At 46.8% G+C, this 24,909-nt stretch overlaps 1 protein-coding gene across 1 annotated transcript in view; it reads right to left on the reverse strand.

Annotated features, from left to right (window-relative positions):
- Positions 1-11,773, reverse strand: part of ISM1 (isthmin 1) — a 79,972-nt gene extending 68,199 nt beyond the window's left edge. Inside the window, exon 1 of the mRNA XM_073672214.1 lies at positions 11,060-11,773. Coding sequence (XP_073528315.1) covers positions 11,060-11,176 — 117 coding nt within the window. The 5' untranslated portion in view covers positions 11,177-11,773. The remainder of the gene's footprint in view (positions 1-11,059) is intronic.
- Positions 11,774-24,909: the final 13,136 nt, after the last annotated feature.

Below are 24,909 nucleotides of genomic sequence, written 5' to 3' on the forward strand. Positions count from 1 at the left end.
CAAAGGTGTAAAGGCCTGGCTTGTCACTCTCCACAAGGAGAAACGTTACCCCTTCGACCTCCGTCTTAAGCGTCTCACCTAGTCAAATTAGATCTCATAATTTGCACTGACGAGGGGCAATACTCCGAAACAGTGTCTGCTAACACGGTTTGGTTTTTCTCCTATGTCATTAGGCAAGGGTCGATATTGATTTTTAGGATTGCTACTTCCAATAGGTGGCGCTACAGTTCTATTCATCTTACTCTCTAAAGAGGCAATTTGCATATTTCAAATCCGCAACACGTCAATTTGTCTTGCCTGTACGCAGAGTTTAATCTGCAGATTTTTCCCCATTTACTTGCATTCGCTGTGGAAAATCTGCAGTAAAAAAAAAAATGCAGCGTCAAAAATGCAAGTAACCTTTTTTTACATAATAGTTGTAGAAAATCTGCAACATCAAAAACTAATCATGGGAATGAAGCCTAATGGATAAGAGATGATAAGGCCCCCCCCCCCCTCCACCCCATACGTGAAAACCGGATGCAACAGAATTGTAAGAACTGACACAAACCCCAAATGGATCAAGTACACTGAAATAAAAACACGGACTGCTTTTGTATTAGAAAAAAAACCAAAACATGGATGTATGAAACCAGTCTTACTACCACCATGTAATACTGGGGTTTTACATAAATCTTTACACCATTAGGATATGTTTCAATGTAATGAATATGCTGTGAAATTTCAGCTACAAATTGCAAAGCTAAAAGTTCTCAGAAAAGTAACAAACCTAAAGAGTGAGAGTCATTTTAAATTTTTAAATCAATAGTACACATGAAAATATACTTTGTAATATCTTATCAGAGAAATCTACTTCTTATTCTTCCAGGATTCAAAATTTTTCGATTCATGGGTAAAATCTGTATTCAGTGAAGACATATTTTTACATTACGGAGATAGAATCTTGGCACCAACTGTCATCTGCTATGTAGACGGAAGAAGGTACGAGGAGCTCTGCCTCTATCTCTTCACTCTCTACATACATACTTATCAATAGCAGCTGCCATCTCCTATCTCAGTAATGTTATCTGTCTACACTGAATACAGATTTTACCCGTGAATTGAAAATGATCAGTCCTAGGAGGAGAAAGAAGCAGATTTATTTGATAAGATATTACAAAGTGGCTAATTTTCAGGTGTCCTTTTGGTTCATAAAATAAAACTTAAAAAAAAATAAATAAATGTTACTCTTTAAATCTAATAAGGATAAAAAGCATGCACAGTCACATGAGCTGAACCCCAAAGTCAAATCCACACAAAACAAACCACACAAACAGTATTTCTACACGTGAGAACAAAGCCTAAAGGTGGGGGGGGGGGCTTCCAATAGAGTGATTTAGGTACATGCCATATTAGAAGCCTCACTCTGATCGTGTCTGAGAGCGGCCCAGCCGCCATAAAATACTGTCAAAAGTATAGCATTCCATGCACAGAATTCAGATATTTGTTAAAAAGGTTCATACAAATAAATTCAGTGCATTCTGCTAAAATAAAACAATCCACCCCCCCCCCCCCCAAAAAAAAAATATTCTTGTCTTGCAAAGACTTGCCGTGCCCCTTATCAGTACAATTCCAGAGCTGCCTGTTATGACATAAGGGGAGAGAAGAGAATGGAGGCTGTTGACGAAAATCTTTAAATATTTTTTTTTGCATAAATAAAAATCATCCGAGATGAGGCATAGCAATCATTCCTGGAACATGCACGTTAAATAGTGATGAAACGCAACAGTGAGGCATAATGAAATATCAACAGACCTGCTATATTCATTATAGGGTGCAGAGAGAAGGGCCTGCATTGTGATCTCAAATATCACACACCCCGGCACATGCTACCTCAGAAGAAATCCACTTCAATTCCGCACAGATGTTCACTTAAATTGTCAGGGGAAAATCAATGATCTTTTCAACAGAAGGATTTTGTTCGGGGATGATCAGTGGTTTTCTTTTTAGAAGTGCCATCATTTCTTTATCACTTCTTCAGCTGTGACTGCTCTTCTCCAATTTATCAGGAGCAAAGTCAAGTTCAAAGCTACTGGCAAAATCGCTTAAGGAAAGTCCTCCTGTTTATTCTCAGACTGGGTCTGGTCTTAAATAACGCTGAACACATTTCTATATCTACATGCAACTCGATGTTAGTAGTTCCTTCATCAACATTATCATTTTCTTAGAGGAGCGGAACTTTTAGATCTTAAGGCTATGGCTAACACGTCATTTTTGTAGAAGAGAAAAGAGAAAAAAAAAAAATGGCATGTAGTCTATTTTTGAAAAAAAGCTCAACACAAACTTGAAACGCGTAATAAAGTTACTATCAAATACTTTTACAGCAGCATATTCAACCAGAAACGTCCATCTCATTTTACTCCTCAACATGTCATTATAGGCACTTGTTGTTTAAACAGAATTAGATTTTTTTTTTTTTTTAATAAACACATCTTGTGCTGTAAGGGGAGAACATTTATGAAAAAATTTGTGACTTTTAAAAGTTGCAATTGATGAATCGACTGCAAAACAAAATCCACATCTAGACTGAAGAACATTGAGAGGAAAAAAAAAAAAAAAAATGTTCAAGAACACATGAAATAGACTTAAACAGTGAAGAATTGGGAGCAAATTAAAAAAAAATGCGAAAGAAAAACAAACTAGTTAAAGAAAAAAGGTGCAAATGCAAGAAGAATCAGTCCTTTAATGCTGTTTTGCACACAAAAAAAAGTCATAAGGCCATAAGAGATAAGGCTTTATGGGACTTTATTTTGGGTTGTTTGGTGCTTATTGTAAAATGCCACTGAATGTTTTTTTAGTTATGTCCCCAAGATAATGATTTGATGGCAATAAAGTCACAATTCCATTTTAATGCCATAACCAAATTAATGTAGAAAGCTATTAAGCATCCAATGTAAAAAAATAAAAATATTCTGGGATTTTTTACTCTCCTTTTTTCCCTGTGAAGGTTAGATTTTTGGGAAACCACGTGTTCATATGGAGCCCTAGTGCTTAAAGAACTGTTCTCATCTGCTTTTTGTAATGCCGGCGACCCTGCATGGTACCTGTCCCCCCCCTGGCAAGGGCACTAATCTCCTGCTCCGGCTCCCCGGTTCCAGGACTTGTACACATCGCACAGGTCTCCTGGCAACACGGTTAGGGTGTGCATGCTCCCCACTTCTTAAAGCGCCAGCCTATAGCTGGGAGACATTAGGTATTGAAGGCACCCTTTCCTGTAGGGAGGTGTCGGAGCAACTTCAGTATATAGTGAGTCTCAAAGCTAATAGTCTATTATCAGGTCTGTACCCAGTCTGCGATCCTGTACCAGTACCTGTCCAGTGATCCTGAGCCAGTCCTGTCTGAACCAGCCATTCTGGTCGAACCTCAACCCGTTGTGTCTGAACCAGCACCAATATCCATACTGTCAGTGATCCTGATTCTGTCCGACACTCAGTCCATACCTGCATGCCTGACCCCTGGGGTCAGCTGCTGCAGTACTGGGGACTGCTCGAGTGGTACCTGGCAGCTACCTGCAGCACAAGCCTAACCGCACCATCAGAGGTTCTAATGAAGAGCCAGGTAGTCACTTAGTTACGCCCCTCCAGGGTAAGCCCAGCCTGTGGTGCAGTGGGTCCATACCCACTCGGAGTGACACTTTTCTTCAGGAGAGCAGCACTGTCTTTCCTGCTTTGTAAGGGGCGGTGTGCTCCTGAAGATTGATAGCTTGGTCTGACCAGAGTTCTCTTCCAGGCACCTTCACTTATGCAGCATGGGTGAAGTGCAGGGGGACTTAGGCTGGTCGGATTCCACAATCTGGCCAACTTTTCGATGGCACAACCAGACTCTAAAGCATAAATGCTACAAGGAGTCCGTGGTCCTTATCTAGGTAACCGGCCACTCTGAGATCCTGACTCTTGAAAACAGAGAAGATTTTTAATACTAGATAAATTGCAAAGTTGCTTGTTTTTACAAGTACTTTGATATTATAACTAGTTAAGATGATGAAACAACGTCTTTAACAGAAACTTCATTGTGTGATATGATCATATTAGGTACTGTTCAGATCTGCTTTTGAGGCTCCTTATTGATGGACCCCATTATATTCAAAAGGTTGCATCAAGTGCTTCTGGTGTCCATCAGGAGATGCATCCCGCACTGTCACTTTCGTTGTTTAGTTCCTATGGTGGACCAAACCATTAAAGATACAGTTGTGAATAGAGCCTTATCACAATCATACCAACTAAACTGACTAAGAAGAAGGTCCACTACACAAAGGCTCTTACACTATTCCAGAGTCTCGTATGTGTATACCCCAGTGTTTTGCTTCAAAATGGTGGATATATCCTTATGAAGCACATTAAGTAAAATAAGTTTTCTGCCATTGACTTAAAACTAAAATCCTCCATAATCCGAACTTCCCACTCCCGTCTGCATCTCTCTCTCCCACTCCCATCTGCATCTCTCTCTCTCTCTCTCTCTCTCCCCCCCTCCATCTCTCTCTCTCTCCCCCCCCCACTCCCATCTGCATATCTCTCTCCCATGTGCATCTCTCTCTCTCTCTCTCTCTCCCCCCCCCCACTCCCATCTGCATATCTCTCTCTCTCTATCCCAGTTTTCCCCCCATATTAAAATCTTCTTCAATTTCAGGTTTATACCAACCATGCACATAATAGCCTCTGTCAGGACTGCACACATACTGGCTGGCGACCAGTCCATGTATTATTATTTATCCCATTTAGTATATCAAGGCTGCATTATACAATATATGTACTTTTTACCTTTTGTGTCTCCCCCATTTCCTCATAGACTGTAAGCTCACGAGCAGGGCCCTCACTCCTTTCGATATGAGATATACTTATTCTGTATTATCTGTATAAGTCCCCCCTAAAATTTGTAAAGGGCCGCGGAATATGTTGGCGCTATAAAAATAAAAATTATTATTATGATAAAGTTTAGCACTACATTTGTACAAATGGAAAAAAAAAAAAATAAGCAATGATCTTATGTAAACTGTCCACTTTTGATCAATATGGCAACATTTTTTTGACAGATCTATAGAATAACCCATGAACTTATGTTTTAGGGACAAGCAAACCTGAACAATGAGGAGGCAGAAGAGGCTGTGCATGCTTCACCACTGGTAACTGAAATCTATGAGGATATAGAATGGGTCAAGTCAACGTTTTCTGATCTCCTATAGAACTCAATAGGTTCCCCTTGATCCGCTTATGCCCTGGGAAATTTATTGCATACTCCATTAACAAGTCATAAATGTCTCTTATGGCAACTTTAGGCTCCACACCAAAATTTCCATAGCACAACAGTTCCAAAACCGATAATTTGATTGTGGTAGGCCATATTCAGATGGTGCTGAACAGTAAATTTGTTGTGGATCTCTGGAGAAGACTCTTCCCAAAGGGCTAGCAAAATAAGGTTTTGTAAAACCTTACACACTCACAATCAGTAGCATGCTCCACCTAGTGCAACAAGTGCTAACAGACAGCCATTTACATCATGATTGATAAGCAAGTTGGGAGGCATACTCTCAGTGAACAGATGATTTTTGCTCATTTACCCTGCATTGATTTGGAAAAAACATGGACGTGCCCCATCTGCCAGAGCCAATGCTCGTAAGGGTGTTAGCGTTGACCTGTAGTGGGGAGTTCCAAGTCTTAATAGGGCTTCATGTAAAGAGATGGATGAGGATGCTGCTGGCCAGATTTTTTTTATTCTGGCATTAAATTGACTACTCTATGACATTTTAGGATCTTAAAATGGGCTGACCAGCAAAAAGAAATGGTCACCAATCAATAGGATAGGTGATACGCAACGCATCGGTGGGGGTCCAACTGCTGGGACCCGCACTGATCGGTGGAAGATAGCATTTTATCCAAGTTACAAAATGGAGCTGCAAGTCGGATGTCTGACCGATGCCCAATTCATTCTCTATAGGGCCTAGTGCAGCTCAAAATGGAATAAATGGAGCTTCAGTTGTGCATGTGCAATGCCGCTCCATCCTAACAGAGGTAAAAGAGACCCGTTCTGCCAGATCCCAGCAGTCGGACCCCCATTGATCCATAAGTTACCACCTATTCTGTGAATAGGTGATATCTTTTTCTTCACCAGATAACCCCATTAAGGCGGAATTTCCATATACCAGTTGTGTCTGGCCAAATGGTTTACGTGTCAGAGACAACCGGAGACGAAGGTGGGCACCGGTCGGGCAATCACAGTGCATGGAAAATTTTTTGCTCGGCCTCCTTGATCAGTCCAGGGCAATAACTGATATGGCAAATGCCAAAAACAATTCTGTAAAAAAAAAAAAAAACCTAAGGGATCAAGTTTCCCCTCTAGCGATTCATTGCCATGCAGCTTCATTCGGCTCCTGTGCACTTTGCTTCGTTATGGCGTCCCAAGCCCTATGCAAAACTTTATTAAAAAAAAAAAAAAAGTCAGAACTATAATTTCATAATCAGCCATGCACAAATGAACCTGGAATAGATTACAGCCATAGAAGGGGATGAAATGAAACACCTCAACTTTGCCCATCTGCACCCATGGACACCGCGCCATTTGTGCAGACATCGGACCAAAAAAAACCTGATCCCATAGCAGAAAATTTACGGTGGAACATTAAACGCTGAAATTACACAATGATTCTGTCTATTCCATGCACCACCAACATCTGATTATATACAAGATCCTTAAAGCTGATATGGGATTATATATCTGTATATATAATAAATACAGTCATGCTAATATCTGTTATCATTACAATTTATAGTTATACAGCTGCTTCAACCGAAATAGTTTACTTGAAAGGACCCGAGGAGATAGAATTACAATGTGAAGCTTTCAAATCCTGTTACATTGAAGAGGATAATTTAAACCATTCACGACTAAAGGGAGGATTTTTAAGTAGAAGTTATTATGCATGTCAGGGTGTATTGGAGTGATCGATACAGTATATACACCAGGAGCGGCATTCACGCTTCAGGAGGGGGGATTCATTTGCTGATCTTAATGTGGTCTGATCTACTGCATAAAATGGTCAAGATGGAGAAGTCATCACCTTGATCAACACAAATGGACTTCAGAACCACCAACGGGATCATTTTTTATGCAAAATCTTCATATCTTTGCATCTTTATTTTGTACTGTTCATACGCCGAAAACTTTACACATATGGCACCAAGGACAATTTTGCTCCTGAACAATCCGCTTGTCACCTTGCTTTGGATGATCCTGAATCAGACTGACAAGCTACCCGTCATATGCACACAGCATGGCATTCCTAGGTTATTGTGCATACATCAAACTTGGGCAAACCTACCTAGCTTTTTTAAGCAGAATTCACTTCAGGACATGCTGGTATTTTTAAAATGCTTCAAAAGACGCCTGGCTCTTCCATCTGTCTGTTTGGGCTTCCTATAGAGACTTTATTTAGCTTGTGACGTCTTCCTTAGGGACCATAAAAATGGTCAGGTCACTTTTTTAAGCCGCTTCGTATGTCCTGAAACCTGAAGTGGTTTAAAGACGATCATAAGACTGAACATATGAACAGCAACTAATTTCTACATAGAAATGAATATGTTCATTTTTTTAGGCAAGTTTCAGAGCGAAGTCGCCAGAAAAAGATGTGTGCACATGAACATGTTACGCTCGTATTGGAAACTAAAAAAAGAGAAGTTGCGCTCCTTGGACAAATTTAGACAGATGGAGTCCAGTATATGGAGCTTTATGAAGTTCTTTAGCCTTAAGTTAGAGATCTTTTCCCAATGTTTAAAAAAAAAAAAAAAAAGGGAAGAAGAAGAACTCCCATCTTGATGTTGGGACCACATATTGGATACCAGTACCTTATTGCCTGAACTCTACAAAATCACTAGGAAATTAAAGGCTATGGTCGCTAAGGAACTTTACTAATTCTAGCTACTAAAGAGGTTCCATGAAATAAATCAATACATTAAAATTTCCCACTAAGGCTATTTTCACACTGACTAGCGGCCGCAATCATGGGACTGACGGACACAAACTCAACAGCATAATATATGTGAAACTAGCCTAAAACTTTGAATATAGAGATTGGTGGGAGCTCGTATGACAGAACCAACACCAATACCATCTTTGGACTGTAGTTGACTCACATATAAGAGAAAAATGTGGAAAGGGGTCTCCAAACATCTTCAAAAATCCAGATAATAATGGAAGAGAGTCTCCAAATATCTCCCAACAGCCAGAGAACAATGGATGAGGATCTCCAAACATCGTCCAGCAGACTTTCACTTTACAGTCAAAAAGCACAAATGTAATAGGTACATGCCCAGTTAACAGATTAGTAATCTATAGTGCATTTGATATATCAGATTATTAAAACAAGATTTTATACTAATAGGTCGTTGTACTTCCTAAATCAGTGACACTGCTGCCCAATGTTTAAGATGAGCGCACAGTAGAAGCAGAACCTCACCGTGCGCCTTTCAACTTCCTTGTTACAATTGCTTCAATATGTTTTCATCCTAAATGGAGGGGGTGAAGGGACAAACACATACCCGATGACCTAAACTAATGCTCTATGGTTAGTAACTACTTCACACAAAAAAAAAAAAAAAAAAAACACCCCACACACATTCCCTTACAGAAGATATTAGAAATCTCAGACTGAAGATAACAGGAATGGCATCACTTCAACATCAAGCTGATGGGCTACAGCCTACATAAATATGTCCAAATTCATCCAGATCGGATTATAGGGTTATCCAACATGCCATGTTACTAACATCTACAATGTGTCCCCTGGACATAGCACTGAAATTCTCATCTTGCCACATTTACAGTAGGGTCATCTCAGGATTTTAGAAAACACTTTTTAGGACCATGTTCTGTAAAAAATGCCACATGAATGCATGGACAACTTTTGAAGTCCAATGTTTGATAGAGTTATCCAAAAAAAAGATAAAGTCCAGAAAGCATTATACGCATCCAATAAATCCACCCAGTGCAGCTGGACTCTCATCTCGCCTCTATAAAAGGTAGTACTTGATGGCATAAATTCGGACATTTCAGGAGATATATTTTTATTCTTATGTCCAGTTTCTGAGTTAGTGATAGTAATGATTAGAAGACACAGCAAGGATATATGTTGTACAGAGAACATCACAACTTCAGAAAAGTTCAGTAGAAGACAACCAAAAAGGTTAGGAGTCTGTAGCAGATTTCTAGGTACATCGGCTACCTGATCCAGATACTGCTTAGGAAGGTGATAAAATGATGCTCAACAGCATCTAACACATAAATTGGAAAAATTACACAATTGCTTTTGGGACTGAAATGAAAGGGTTTGCCAAGGGAATTTTTAAGAAGGGAGCACCGATGTAGTCATAGGGATTCCAGGCACTGATCACACTGATATCGCAAAGGTTGTTTTACATAAGCCTGAACCTAGATCTTAGAGCATAGCTCAGTCCTACAAGGTCAGCTCAGCTGCAAGTCTGTGGTAGGACATGCGATTCCTAGTATTGATCCCTTCAGTCTCATCTTGGCATTTGCGGAATTATTTACACCAATTGCATGGTACTAGTCACCAAAGATGAATCCTCCGAAATCATCTTGTGTGGCCAGTGAATCCGGAACATACAGCAAAGTATCTGCCAAAGTAACAATCAGAATACAGCATGATATACCAGTATGGTGATAAATCACACATCTACACACAGGAACCAAACCTCAACAGGTCGATCAACCCAAAAACTGCTCAGCTGCCCGTCTACTGCTGGATTCCCCCTACTGAAGAAAAGCTTATATTCTACACATAGGGACGCTCCAGAAGTCTGATGAGAGCGGTGGTGATGGAATACTGTCCCACTGGTTGTGCGTGATCAGAAGAACATATACACTGAAAGAAGATGCCAGTTGTCAGCAATAATCACAAAAAGTTAATTACAATGGTCAGGGTTGACAACGGCCCCTAAATTCCTCAACAGTAAAACTATGTTAACCTGAAAAATAAGTATTACTTTTATGATTGCGTTCACATTTGATGTTATTTCCGTTTTTTGTTCCATCGTAGAAACAGAACAATTAACATTATTGCAGCGTCGGATCAGCCACATAACAGACATCAACAGCGTGAGATGGAGCCTACTGACTAGAATAGGGTCCATCAGGCTTAGATCACAGTGTCCGTCCTCTAACTGGACTAAGTAGGAGAAGCTTTTCCTGGCCGAATCTGCGACAGCCTCCAACACAGATGTGAACAGAGCCCAAATTGGAGAAAATTGAAAGAGGTATTGTGATTATCATACATAGGGTACGTGTGCCATGAATGTGATGGTTCGTTTTTTCATGGACAGAAGATATACTCATAGTATATAGGAATGTTCACAGGTAGTTTTTTTTTTGTAAACAGACTGACAGCAAAAATAATAAAAAAAAAGAAAAAAATTGATAGCACATGCATATGGGAAAGATTATAATCTTGTTTGCAAAACAGATGCCACGCTAATAGTAAAACTGTATCAAAAACATTGATTAAAATCGGCCCATTCTCTGATACTCAAACACATTATCCGAGTATAGATCTACATCTCCCCTATAGATACACATCGCACCTCTTCTACAGATACAATGTATATGTATAGGTCAGATGTGACGTGTATCTGACATATACATCACATCTGACCTATACATTGCATCTTACCTATAGTTACAATTGTATCTGACTTGTACATTGTACCTCACATCTGACATATACATCGTATCTCACCTGCAGATATACATATCTGACCTGTAAATATATGCTTCTTTTCTGACCTATAAATACATGTCCTTGACATATATAGTATGTGACCTATAGATCTATGTTCTTTCTGACATATACATCACCCACACTCCTCATCATCCTGTGGGCTGCTTCTCCACCATCAGGCTGGCAGTACTGATTACTCCTTATACCCTATTCACACTGCGCCCAGTGTCGGAGCCGCAGGTGGCATTCATCTCTGTCCCTTTCTGTTAGAGCCCGGTGCAGGTAGTGCCGCCTCACCTGGTGCTGGCTGCTGGCATTGGCCGGGCTGGCAGGGCTCCCTCGCAGCACAGTGATGTGCAGTGTGAGCAGCACAAGTCCCAGCAGCAGCAGGAGCTCCGCTGCCAGCCGCACCATCCTCTTGATGCGTCCAGCTTTCAGTGCCCGCTCGCTCGGGCCGGCTGCACCCCCGTTCTCCGGGTCCAGGGGGGCCGGCTGGGTGGAGGAGCCGCCGCCAGCACCGCCACCACCACCGCAGCAGCAGCAGCAGCAGCACTTGGGAGCCACTGCGGGACAGGAAGGAACAAAGCCCCAGGGAAAGCTTCAGGAGAGGGCGGAGGCGGCTGAGCGGCGGGCAGGACTTGTCTGAGCCAGCGGAGATCCAGATTCCACATGGGCTGCACCCCAGTACGACGATTCCCCAAGTGTGCACAGGTGTGCAGTACCGCAATCCACCAGCTCCAGTGCGGAGGTCGCTGTGCAGCTCGGGGTGATCAGTCCTATGTGACAGTCACATAGCAGGGCGTCTTATGAAGGCTCTCCAGGCTGCGGCTGCTGTAGCTCCATCCCAGGACTCCATGCACTCCCCTACCTGCCGCACGTAAGACGCTCCCCGTGCAGCACAGCGCCCTCCTACGATGCGGCTCCTGTCCCGGCTACTCCCGGGCACTGCGTTCTGTCAGTGTCTGCACACAGCGTGTCAATGGGCTTTATAGTGCAGCCAGGGCTGTAGTGAGCTCCCCTCCCCCTGTCATTACCGCCCATTCTCTCCTCTCACTCAGGGATAGTTTACAAACAATGTCCCTTCTCCTCTGCAGGGGGAAGATGCCGCCGCCGCGCACGGCGCTGGATGGCGGCCTGGGGTCAGGACGAGAGATGTCTGACAACTGATCCAACCTACTCCTGAGCCAGAGATAGGCGGCTCACATGTCTGTAGAGCGACTGGGGGGCGCAGAGGGACAGCGACTCGGGGGGTGCGGAGGGGCTGCGACTCAGGGGTGCAAGAAGCAGCGACTCAGGGTTGCGGAGGGGCAGCGACCTGGGGGTGCAAGAAGCAGCGACTCGGGGTGCGGAGGGACAGCGACCTGGGGGTGCAAGAAGCAGCGACTCGGGGTGCGGAGGGACAGCGACCTGGGGGTGCAAGAAGCAGCGACTCGGGGTGCGGAGGGACAGCGACCTGGGGGTGCAAGAAGCAGCGACTCGGGGGTGCGTAGGGGCAGCGACTCGGGGGTGCGGAGGGACAGCGACCTGGGGGTGCAAGAAGCAGCGACTCGGGGGTGCGTAGGGGCAGCGACTCGGGGGTGCGGAGGGACAGCGACCTGGGGGTGCAAGAAGCAGCGACTCGGGGGTGCGGAGGGGCAGCGACCTGGGGGTGCAAGAAGCAGCGACTCGGGGGTGCGGAGGGGCAGCGACCTGGGGGTGCAAGAAGCAGCGACTCAGGGGTGCGGAGGGGCAGCGACCTGGGGGTGCAAGAAGCAGCGATTCGGGGGTGCGGAGGGGCAGCGATTCGGGGGTGTGGAGGGGCAGCGACTCGGTGGTGCAGAGGGGCAGCAACCTGGGGGTGCAAGAAGCAGTGACTCTGGGGTGCGGAGGGGCAGCGGCTCGGTGTGCGGAGGGGCAGTGACTCTGGGGTGCGGAGGGGTAACGACTCGGGGGTGCGGAGGGGTAACGACTCGGGGGTGCGGAGGGGCAGCGACTCGGAGGTGCGGAAGGTCTGGGAATTGGGGATGCGCAGAGTCAGGGACTCGGGGGTGCGGAGGGTCAGGGACTCGGGGGTGCGCAGGGTCAGGGATTCGGGGGTGCGGAGGGTCAGGGACTCGGGGGTGCGGAGGGTCAGGAACTCGGGGGTGCGCAGGGTCTCGGGAGTGCGCAGGGGCAGCGACTCGGGGGTGCAGAGAGGCAGCGACTAGGGAGCGCGGAATGACAGCGACTCGGGGTTGTGGAGGGGCAGCTACTCGGGGGAGCGGAGAGGCAGTGACTCGGGGGTGCGGAGAGGCAGCGACCTGGGGTGCGAAGGGGTAGTGACTCGAGGGTGCGGAGGGTCAGGGACCCGGGGGTGCGGAGGGTCAGCGACCTGGGGGTGCGGAGGGGCAGCGACCTGTGAGTGCACAGAGGCAGCGACTAGGGAACGCGGAGGGTCAGCGACTTGGTGTGGAGGAGCAGCGACCTGGTGGTGCGGAGGGTCAGCAACTCGGGAGCGCGGAGTGGCAGCGACTCGGGGGTGGGTGCAGGGCTGTGGAGTCGGTGAGCCAAACCTTCAACTCCTCAATTTCCATGATACCGACTCCACAACTCCCTCATACATGGCTCATGTTTAAGTGATAAATTTACTGTAGCACAGATTCATCTCAGCTAAAAGTCTAGACCCTTAGATCAGGAATAGGACAGACCTTTATAGGACATTTCATAACTTTCCCAAATTCTTATGAAAAATATTCCCCACAAACTGCATTGAACTACTGTACCCAATTTATTATATATTTTAGGAGTTGGAGTTGGTACATTTTATACCGACTCCACCAAAATGGGCTCCGACTCCACAGGCCTGGCTGTGCGGAGGAGCAGTGACTCAAGGTTGTAGAGAGGCAGCGACTTGGGGGTGCGGAGGGGCAGTAACTCGCAGGGCTGTGGAGTCGGTAAGCCAAACCTCCGACTCAAATTCCGACTCCTCAATTTCCATGACTCCGACTCCACGACTCCCTCATACATGGCTCATGTTTAAGTTTAAGTGATAAATTTACTGTAGTAAAATGGTAACATCAGGCTTTTAATCATTATTATGATACAATAATCAAGCTATTTAGATAGAGCAGAAAATATTTATTGGAATACAACTTTAGAACAAAAAAACTTTAGCATATTTACAATTTATTATACACCATCCAGTAAGTGGAAAAAAAACTGTTTTCAACAAAAATACTGAATAACATTTGTGCAGTCTATGAATTTGTTCTGAGAAATATGCAAATTGCCTCTTCAGAGAAAAAGAGGACTTGAACTCTATAACGCCACCTATTGGAAGCCGCAATCCTACAAGTCACAATCAACAATATGACTCAGGATAAAAGCCAAATCAGAATCTTAATTTGCAGACACGGTGTTTCAGGCTGTTGGCCCTCGTCAGTGCAAAGTATGAGAACTGATTTCGCTATATGAGTGGCTCTGGACTGAGGTCTAAGGGGTAACGTTTCTCCTTCTGAGAAATAGTATCGCCTCCATCAGATCCTCCTTCTTAGATGACCTCAAATCTGACCTAATTATTTTAAGGCTAGAGAACAGCCTCTCTACACTAACTTGGGTTGGTGGCAAAGCAGTAAGCACATGGGCAACATCTGTTACAATTTCAGGGTATAAAGGAATTGCCTAGTGCACGGTCAGTTTTGATGAACGATTGAACCCTTCTACTTCTTTGAGAGCAAGTGAAAAATGTTGTAATTCCACAATTGCCCCTTTTCCAGCACGTCTCTTCAGGATGGAATCAATTTTAGGGGTTCTGGCAGCAATAGCCAATTTCCTCACTTTGCTAATCAAAGTTGCAGCATGTCCCTCTTGCAGACTATCTCTTATTGCCAGCTGCATGCAGTGTGTGCACAACACAGCGCATGTGATGAATAGGAGAGAGGTGTGAAGCAGCTTCAACAAGATCATCTAATTGTAAAGAATCATTGTGCTGTTCTTCTGTAGTAATATCTGTTTGTTCCTCCGTTATCGGAACAGAACTGTGGCCTTCCATCTCCGACATACTGAATCTGAAATGTTCTTCTAGCTGCTGTTAACCTTCATTATTCTCATTCATCAGTTTAATTGTACTTATCATGTTTGAAGCATTATCAGTAGTGATGAGCGAGCACTAAAATGCTCGGGTGCTCGATGCTCGGGTCGAGCACATTGGAATACTCGGGTGCTCAACCCGAGCAACGAGCCCAATGTAAGTCTATGGGAAACTCGAGCATTTTTCAGGCAGCTCCCCCCGGCGGTCTGCAGAGGGCCTAAAAATTGCCCAAATCGATGGGAACAGTGCTCAAATGACATGGGAACAGCATGGGGAATACCCCTGGCAGCATTTCTGACTCCCAGGTCACTTCTGTCAACAACGTTGTCAGAGGTATTATGCCACTTTTACGGACTCACAATAAAACATACAAAAACAAAACCAAAATGGATTTTCCTGGGAAATATGTTAAGGAACATCCTTTTCAGGGTAATGACTTATATATAAAGCAAAATAAATAACCAAAAACCATAATGCTTCTCCACACCTTGAGCTATGTTCACACGTAGCCTTTTTGATGTGTTTTTTCACTTTTGCATTGCTTTCAACCCTGACAAATGCATTCACTGGGAAATGTCATTTTAACATTTTACAACCTTATCTGGCCATGTGGTGTGTGACATATCATCAAACACATCGTGTTTCATTTATGAAGGAGGGACTCTGAAAGTCACAAAGCCTATTTTTATTGGGCCATAAGGCGGCCTTTGCTATTCTTAAAGGGCCAGCAGTCGGCCCTCACTATTCTTAGAGAGCCATCAGCCGGCTATGTTTTATTGGTCCCATTACTAAAGAGTGGGTCTCCTATACTGTTATTGTGTATGCAGTGAGTGGCAGGGCTGCCCAAAGTTTGGACGCACCCCAATACCACTTTGAAAATTTGGATGCACCCCAATATCCCTTTGAAGACACTTAGAGGAGGGCCTCCTGAAAACAATGTTCCCATTATTAGGAAGTAGGTCTCCCATTGTGTTTAGAGGAATGCCAATGCCCCTTGGAAGAGATGTGGAGGTCAGAGGGCCTCCTGAAAACAATGTTCCCATTAATAGGAAGTGGATCTCCCATTGTGTTTGTCTATGCAGTGAATGCAAGGGTTGCCAAAAATTTGGAGGCACTCCAATGCCCCTTGGAAGAGACGTGGATGTCAGAGGGCCTCCTGAAAACAATGTTCCCATTATTAGGAAGAGGGTCTCCCATTGTGTTTGTCTATGCAGTGAATGCAAGGGTTGCCAAAAATTTGGAGGCACTCCAATGCCCCTTGGAAGAGACGTGGAGGTCAGAGGGCCTCCTGAAAACAATGTTCCCATTATTAGGAAGTGGGTCTCCCATTGTGTTTGCCTATGCAATGAATGCAAGGGTTGCCAAAAATTTGGAGGCACTCCAATCCCCCTTGAAAGAGACGTGAAGGTCAGAGGGCCTCCTGAAAGCAATGTTCTCATTATTCGGAAGTGGGTCTCCCATTGTGTTTGCCTATGCAGTGAATGCAAGGGTTGCCAAAAATTTGGAGGCACTCCAATGCCCCTTGGAAGAGATGTGGAGGAGGGCCTCATAAAAAAATGTTCCCATTAGAAAGGAGCGGGCCTCCTATACTTGTAATGCCCATGCACTAAGTGTATGGGCTGACAAACATTTACCCCTGGGGGGTATACATGAACATACTGTATAAAAAATTTTTTACGGTCATCATAAACACCCTTTAAAAAAATTATGTGGGTGTTGCATCACGGACCACGGTCACCCTGGTGATATGGTGGTGGAGGATGAGGAGAAGGAGGAGAACAAGAGCAAGTAGCCCAAATCAGGAAGCGTATACCCATATCTGAGTGTGAAAAGGTGCGTGGGAATACACCTCCCAAGAAAAGACACTGCATTTGAGTTTATGTTATGCTGCTATCATTCGGTGGTGTTGAGAAGTCTGGCCCAATCCAGCCCTTGTTCATTTTTATAAGAGTCAGCCTGTCAGCATTTTCAGTTGACAGGCGGATGCGCTTATCAGTTATAATTCCACCAGCGACACAAAAACCCGCTCTGATAAAACGCTGGCGGCAGGGCAGGCCAGGACCTCCAAGGCATAGAGAGCCAGTTCATTCCACGTATCCTGCTTGGATACCCACAGGCACAGAGGATTCACGGAGGACGTTGGTACGGTCGGCAAGCTACACCCTCAGCATCTTCCCAAACTTTGCACTCCTTGTGAGAGTACCCCGCGCCTCAGGGCTTGTGCGATGGGAGGGGCTGAGAAAATTCTCCCAGAACTTTGACAGTGTTCCCCTGCCTCTGCTGGATTGAAGTTGTGTCTCTCTCTCCTGTACTCCTTGGTTGTCCCACGAAGTGTGAGCTCTTTCGCCAGCGTTTTCAGATGGGAATTTTTTTAATAGTTCCGCAACAAGGGCCTTCTGCTACAGCCCCATTTTTGTAGACCTGTCCGCCTCAGGAATAAGAGATATAAAGTTCTCCTTGTCATGTGGGTCTAGAAGTGTCACCAACCAGTAATGACTGTCACCCAAAATTTTTAGAACGCGAGGGTCATGGGAAAGGCAGCATAACATAAACTCAGCCATGCGTGCCAGACTACTAACAGGCAAGACTTCAGTGTCCTCACCAAGAGGATGACTGACCATGCTCTCCTCCTCTCTGTCCTCTGGCCATCCACGCTTAACAGACGGTATGACAGCTGTGCAGGTAGTACCGTCTATAGTGCATGAAACTAGCTCCTGTTTTTCCTCATTGTCCCCCAATCCACGTTGGGATAAGATGATGCTGGGTAATCACTCTGTATGGTTCCTTGCTCCATCTCATCATGCTCCGGCTGCAAATCATCCTCTTTGATTGTGAGCAGAGAGCATTTCAGAAGACAGAGAAGCGGGATGGTGACTCTAATTATGGCATCATCGCCGCTCACCATCTTGGTGGAGTCCTCAAAGTTTTGGAGGATGGTACATATGTCTGACATCCATGTCCGCTCCTGAGGTCTTATGTGTGGAGTCTGAACTGAATACCGACTGCCTTGTTGATGCTGGTAATCAACAACTGCCCTCTTCTGCTCACAAATCCTTCCCAACATCTGCAGTATACAGTTCCAATGCGTGGGGACATCACACACCAGTCTGTTCGCCGGAAGCTGCAAACGCTGCCGAAACATGGCAAGGGCGGCGGAAGCGGTAGGTGACATTCTAAAATGGGCACACAGGCGGCGTACTTTAACAAGCAGATCCGGCAGCTCCTGGTAGGATTTGAGAAACCACTGAGGTTACGTACATGGGCCAGACATGGTACGTGTGTGAGCTCGCCTCAGAGCCGCCACCAGGTTCCGGCCATTGTCACACATGACCATGCCTGGCTGTAGGTTCAGCGTTGTGTGAGCCATAGATCTGCCTGTTCTTTGAGAGCTGTCCACAACTCTTCAGCATTGTGTGGTTTGTCACCTAAGCATATTCGCTTCAGCACAGCCTGTTGCCGCTTGACCGAGGCAGTGCTGCAGTGCTTCCAGCTTGTGACTGATGTGGTCATTTCGGAGATGGATGCTGGAGAGGAGGAGGAGGCTGAGGTGCAGGAGCTGTAGACCGTGGGGGCAACCCTGATTAACCTAGGGCCCGCAATCCTTGGCATCGGGAGGACGTGTTCCGTCCCAAGGTCTGACTGGGTCCCGGCTTCCACTATGTTAACCCAGTGTGCCGTCAGTGAGATGTACCGTCCCTGCCCACATGCACTTGTCCACGTGTCCGTGGTTAGGTGGACTTTCCCGGTAACTGTGTTGTTGAGGGCACTGGTAATGTTTTGGGACACGTGCTTGTGTAATGCGGGGACGGCACACCAGGAGAAATAGTGGCGGCTGGGGACCGAATACCGAGGGACGGCCGCCGCCATCAGGCTGTGGAATGCTTCCATCTCCACGAGCCTAAAAGGCAACATTTCGAGCGCAAGCAGTCATGAAATGTGAGAACTTAGTATTGTGACCTGTGGGGCGTTGGCTGTGTATTTGCGCTTGCGTTCCAAGGACTGGGGTATGGACAACTGAACGCTGCACTGGTACAAGGACGTGGACGTGCTTCCTGATGCTGCTACTTGAGAGTGTGCAACGACAGGTGCAGGGCAGGAGGCATCTTCGCATGCACCATGGACAGGGGATTGGCTTGCATGCACAACAGCGGAAGAAGCAATGGTGCCACCCGCAGACACTGTTCCTGGACCCTGGGGTTCGGCCCACAAAGTCGGGTGCTTTGCTGCCATGTGCCTGATCATGCTCATGGTGGTCAGGCTGGTCGTTTTACCACCCCTGCTGATGCTGGGCTGGCAGGTAGTGCAAATGGCCTCTTTGGGGTTATTGGCAGAGTCTTTAAAATACAACCAGACTCGGGAAGACCTAACAGTTGTACTGGCAACTTCCTTCGTGTTGGTGTTATGGGGAACGGTTGCCTGCCTTCTCTCTGCGGCCACCACACTGCTTCTTCCTGCCTGTTGGGGTGCTCTGCCTCCCTCCCCCTGTGTTCTGCTCTCTTCGCTCTGCATGTCCTCCTGCCAGGTTGGGTCAGTTACTATATCATCCACCACCTCGTCTTCCACTTCCGCACCCTGGTCCTCCTCCTGACTTTCTGGCAATTGTGTCTCATCTTCGTCCACCTCTTGTGACACTTTCCCACCGTCGCCTTCGTGTGACCGTGGCTGCTCAAATATTTGGGCATCACTACATGCGATCTCCTCTTGCCTCGCTTCAAGTGGACCGGGCGAGAGGCCCGAATCTATAAATGGAAAAGTGAACAGCTCTTCAGAGTGTCCAAGTGTGGGATCATTTGTCTCCGGGCACTCGGCATGGTGGGAGGAAGGAGGATCAGGGTGAGGAATATGCTGTCCAGACTCATGTCTACTGAGACTTGACCGTGTGGAAGACAGGGTGGTGGTGGTGGTGGCTAAGTGACTGGAAGCATTATCCGCTATCCAACCAACAACCTTTTGACACTGCTCTGGGTTCAATAGTGGTGTGCTGCGGTCCCCTATGAATTGGGACAGGAAGGTCGGGCGAGAGGATGTGGGTGTTGTGGCACAATTTCAGCTTGCCCATGGCCTTGGCCTCGGCCTCTGCATGCACCATCACGTCCAGTTCCCCGTCCCTTGCCACGTGCCTTGCCCATTTTAAATGGAGGACAATATCTTCCACGCTCACTACAAATGACTGAATTTGAAGCGAACTTATATGTGATCTGTGTGACGGACAAACCACAGTCTTAAATACATGGCCTGTAAGTAACAATTTTGAACAGCAATCTGGTGTCAATTGCTTCACTGACACAGTGAAAAAAAAATTGAATGGGGGCCAAAAATGGCAGTATTTTCTGAAAACGTATATATGTGATCCGTGTGACGGAGAAAACACGGTTTTAAATACCTGGCCTGTAGGTAACTATTTTAAGCAGCAAACCGGTGTCAAAAACTTCGCTGACAGTGAAAAAAAATTTGAATGGAGGCCAAAAATGGCAGTATTTTCTGAAAACGTATATATGTGATCCGTGTGACGGAGAAAACACAGTTTTAAATACCTGGCCTGTAGGTAACTATTTCGAACAGAAAACCGGTGTCAAAAACTTCGCTGACACAGTGAAAAAAAATTTGAATGGAGGCCAAAAATGGCAGTATTTTCTGAAAATGTATATGTGATCCGTGTGACGGAGAAAACACAGTTTTAAATACCTGGATTTTTAGCGCTGTAATATGGAAAGGACCTGGCTGTATTCTGCAGTTCCAACAAGCAAATGGCGCAGAAAAACGGTGTTCTCTGAAAAAAAAATTATTCCTGGCCCCCGAGACCTGGGCCTTTGTCTAGAAATATCTAACAGCAGCCGAAGGCAGAACTGGAATGGAGCCTCTTGTGCTATGTGCACTGCAGTCTGCTATATACACTGCCTGCCTGATATCTCTGCAGATGGATTAGTCCTCAGACGGACTGTTTGTTGAGATGGATTTGTGTCTCTAATATAGTTTGGTACACCTACACTAACAAGAAAAAAGTAAATCTCTCCCTAGCTCAGCAGCAGCTCTCCCTACACTGTCTGATTCCAGAGTGACTGTGACGAGCATGGCGGCTCCAGGTCTGATATAGACCTGATGACGCTGTGCAGCCAGCCAATCACTGTATTGCCACAACCACCATGGCTGCGGCATTACAATGAGTGGCAGGCAATCCCTGCATGTAGATTGGCGCTCTAAAGAGCACCAAACATGCAGGGAGGGAACCCGAGGATCCGCCCAAGCATCTCGCAAGTACTCGGTGAGCTCTGAGCATTTCGAGTACTGAGATGCTCGGGCAAGTACCGAGTACTTGCGAGTATGCTAGCTCATCACTAATTATCAGTTATAATAGCAAGAACCTGTTCTTTTTTTGTTCTTAATCCTGCTTTCCTGTTCACTCAAGCAGTTCTGAGATGAGTGCAGGCATTCCTTCCCTGTGTGTTTGTTTGGTTTTCCCCTTATCTGTAGAGGAGGACCTTCACTACTTATCTACATAAACTGCAGCACAGATTCATCTCAGCTAAAAGTCTAGACCCTTAGATCAGGAATAGGACATTTCATAACTTTCCCAAATTCTTTTGAAAAAATATTCCCCACAAACTACATTGAACTACTGTACCCAATTTATTATATATTTTAGGAGTCGGTCCATTTTATACCGACTCCAACTCCATCAAATTGGACACTCACTCCATAGCCCTGGTGACTCGGGGGTGTGCGGAGGAGCAGCGACTCAGAGGTATGGAGAGGCAGCAACTCGGGGGTGCGGAGGGGCAGCGACTAAGGGGATGCAGAGGGGCAGCGACTTGGGGGTGCGGAGAGGCAACGACTCGGGGGGGTGCAGAGGGGCAGCGACTCGGGGGTGCGGAGTGGCAGCGACTGGGGGTGTGCAAAGGGTCAGCGACTCGGGGGTGCGGAGAAGCAGCGACTCGGGAGCGCAGTGTTGCAGCGACTCGGGGATGTGTTGGGGAGCAGCGACTCGGGGGTGCGAAGGGGAGCAACGACTCGGGGGTGCACGGGGGAGCAGCGACTCGGGTGCGCGGGGGAGCAGCGACTGGGGTGCGCAGGGGAGCAGCGACTTGGGGGTGCAGAGGGGCAGTGACTCGAGGGTGTGCGGAGGAGCAGCGACTCAAGAGTGCGCGGGGGAGCAGCGACTCGGGGGTGCATAGAGGAGCAGTCACTCAGCTGGTGCACAAACGCTTTACTTTTTAAACCTATATGTACAATACACCCCGAAGTAACCTGTATATACACCCCATAGTAACCAGGAATTTCGGAGCCCCATGCTGGCAAAATTTTCGGGCCCCCTTGAGACTCCATTCAGGCTCCACCCCAGCTCCACCTTCAGCCCTTGAACCTTCCACAGTCCCACCACCCACTCTTGGAAAACTCATCTTTCTGCACCACGTCCTCACCAATCACACATTAACACTTCCCATTGAACACCATTTCACATACATAGCCAGCAGCTTTTGTTTTGGCCAAAAGATTTTTTAAGCCGCCATCAGGACATGGAGACTCTTCTGGCCAGGCCCTACTTTACTATAACCTATTAAACATTTCTTATAATACTCTGTAATTTTTATTTTTATATTTTTATTCATGGGAATGTGTCACATACTGTACATTTTTTAAAATGACCAATAATATCACATACAAGGGACAAATTCCGTCACACCATGACCGGACCACATATTACCACCACATAGCGAGCGAATAATACAACATACAAGGGACAAATACCGCCACATCGTGACCAGATCACATATTACCACCGCATAGTGACCGAATAATACCACATACTGTAACGGGTCTGGGAGGCGGAACCTCTGAGCTACTATACAAGGGGGCGGTCCTTGTAAGGGAGCGGATGGCGACCAGGGAAGACGGGCAGGCAGTCACAGCAGGTGACCGGGACAGTCTCTGAGTGAACGGGCTGGAGGTCACGGCAAGTGACTGGGGCAGTCTCTGGATGAACGGGCAGGAGGTCACGGCAAGTGACCGGGGCAGTCTCTGGATGAACGGGCAGGAGGTCACGGCAAGTGACCGGGGCAGTCTCTGGATGAACGGGCAGGAGGTCACAGCAAGTGACCGGGGCAGTCTCTGGGTAAAGGGTAGGTACGACCTGTGATGGCAGAGCCTCCAGGTAGGCTAGCAGGCAGATGGTAGATGTGTGCTCCCAGGTGAGCAAGCGAGAGTCTCTGGAATGGCAGGTGGTCACAGCACGTGACGGCGGAGCCTCCAGGTAGGCTAGCAGGCAGGTAACAGGTGTGCGCTCCCAGGTGAGCGGGCAGGAGTCTCTGGAATGGCAGGTGGTCACAGCACGTGACGGCGGAGCCTCCAGGTAGGCTAGCAGGCAGGTAGCAGGTGTGCGCTCCCAGGTGAGCGGGCAGGAGTCTCTGGAATGGCAGGTGGTCACAGCACGTGACGGCGGAGCCTCCAGGTAGGCTAGCAGGCAGGTAGCAGATGTGCGCTCCCAGGTGAGCGGGCAAGCTGGTCCATAGACAGACTGACAGGAGTTGGAGGGCAGACCGTCGGACCTCAGGCTAGCAGGCAGGTAGCAGAGGAGCGCTCCCAGGTGAGCGGGCAAGCTGGTCCTTAGACAGACTGACAGGAGTCGGTAGGCAGACCGTCGGATCTCAGGCTAGCAGGCAGGTAAGCAGAATATCAGGCAGCAAACTGGCAGGAATCTGGCAGGTAACTGGCAACGGGACCTGAGGGCTGAAGCAGAGTAGTGAACAGTGCAACAACATTGCTCGGGCACCTCCATTTTGGAGGAGGTGCCTTATATATGGTGAAGTCCTCCGGCCATTGGCCGGGGACTCCTTAGGACGGCGCGCGCGGCCCCTTTAAGAGGGAGGGAGCGCGCGCGCGCCCTAAGCACAGTGGCCGGGAGGGAGCGCGCGCTGCCAGCAGAGCGGGAGGAGGACGCCGGGCTCGGAGCAGAGGGGTGAGGGGAACAGCGTCCCTGCCTAGCAGAGGGCAGGGACGCCGGCGCTACACATACAAGGAACAAATAACGCCACACCGTGACCAGATCACATATTACCACCACATAGTGACCGGATAATACCACATACAAGGGACAAATACCGCCACATCATGACCAGACCACATATTACCACCACATAGTGACCGAATACTACATTCCTGATCATTAATAAAAAACACAATAATAATATTACCAAAAGTGCCATTATACACAGGAGCTCTGTACATAGTATACAGTATATAGTGTAAGTGTACAGGTAACACACTGACTCACCGGTCCTTCATCTTCGCTCTTCTTGTTCATCCAGCACAGACCGCCATCACTTCTTCCAGCCAGGACTCGTCTCTGCATAAAATAACACAGTAATCTAGAGCACCGCTCCCAGAGCACATTCCCCAATTTTTCCCCAACTTCTACACTACACCAGATGAAGAAAAAAAAGCGACATCGTGCCGTCCTGCACAGGAACAGGATCCCCTCCTCACTGAAAACAGTATCCTCAAAATTAAAAAACATCACAGCAGTAATAATATCCGTTAATTAGCCTCTACAGTAATAATATCCCACATCCTGCCCCATGTCTCCATCCTGCCCTAGGTCTCCATCCTGCCCCATGTCTCCATTCTGCCCCCAGTGTCTCCATTCTGCCCCCAATGTCTCCATTCTTCATACCCCCATGTCTTCATCCTGCCCCATGTTTCCATTTGTCTTCATCCTGCCCCCGTGTCTCCATTTGTGTCCAATCTGCCCCCATTGTCTCCATCCTGCCGCCATGTCTCCATTCTACGCCCAGTGTTTCCATTCTGCACCCAATGTCTTCATTCTGCCCCCCATGTCTCTCCATCTTGCCCCCATGTGTCTCCATCCTGCCCCCATGTTTCCATTCTGCCCCCAATGTATTTATTCTGCCCCCATGTCTCCATCCTGCCCCCATGTTTCCATTTGTCTCCATTCTGCCCCCATGTTTCCATTCTGTCCCCAATGTCTCCATTCTGCCCCAATGTCTGTATTCTGCCCCCCCATGTTTCTCCATTCTGCCCCCCATGTCTCTCCATCCTGCCCCCCCATGTTTCCATCCTGCCCCCAATGTATCTGTTCTGCCCC

Source organism: Phyllobates terribilis, unplaced genomic scaffold (genome assembly GCF_046119375.1).
Source record: "Phyllobates terribilis strain yellow unplaced genomic scaffold, ASM4611937v1 Scaffold_3__8_contigs__length_932513732, whole genome shotgun sequence".
Lineage (NCBI taxonomy): Eukaryota > Metazoa > Chordata > Amphibia > Anura > Dendrobatidae > Phyllobates > Phyllobates terribilis.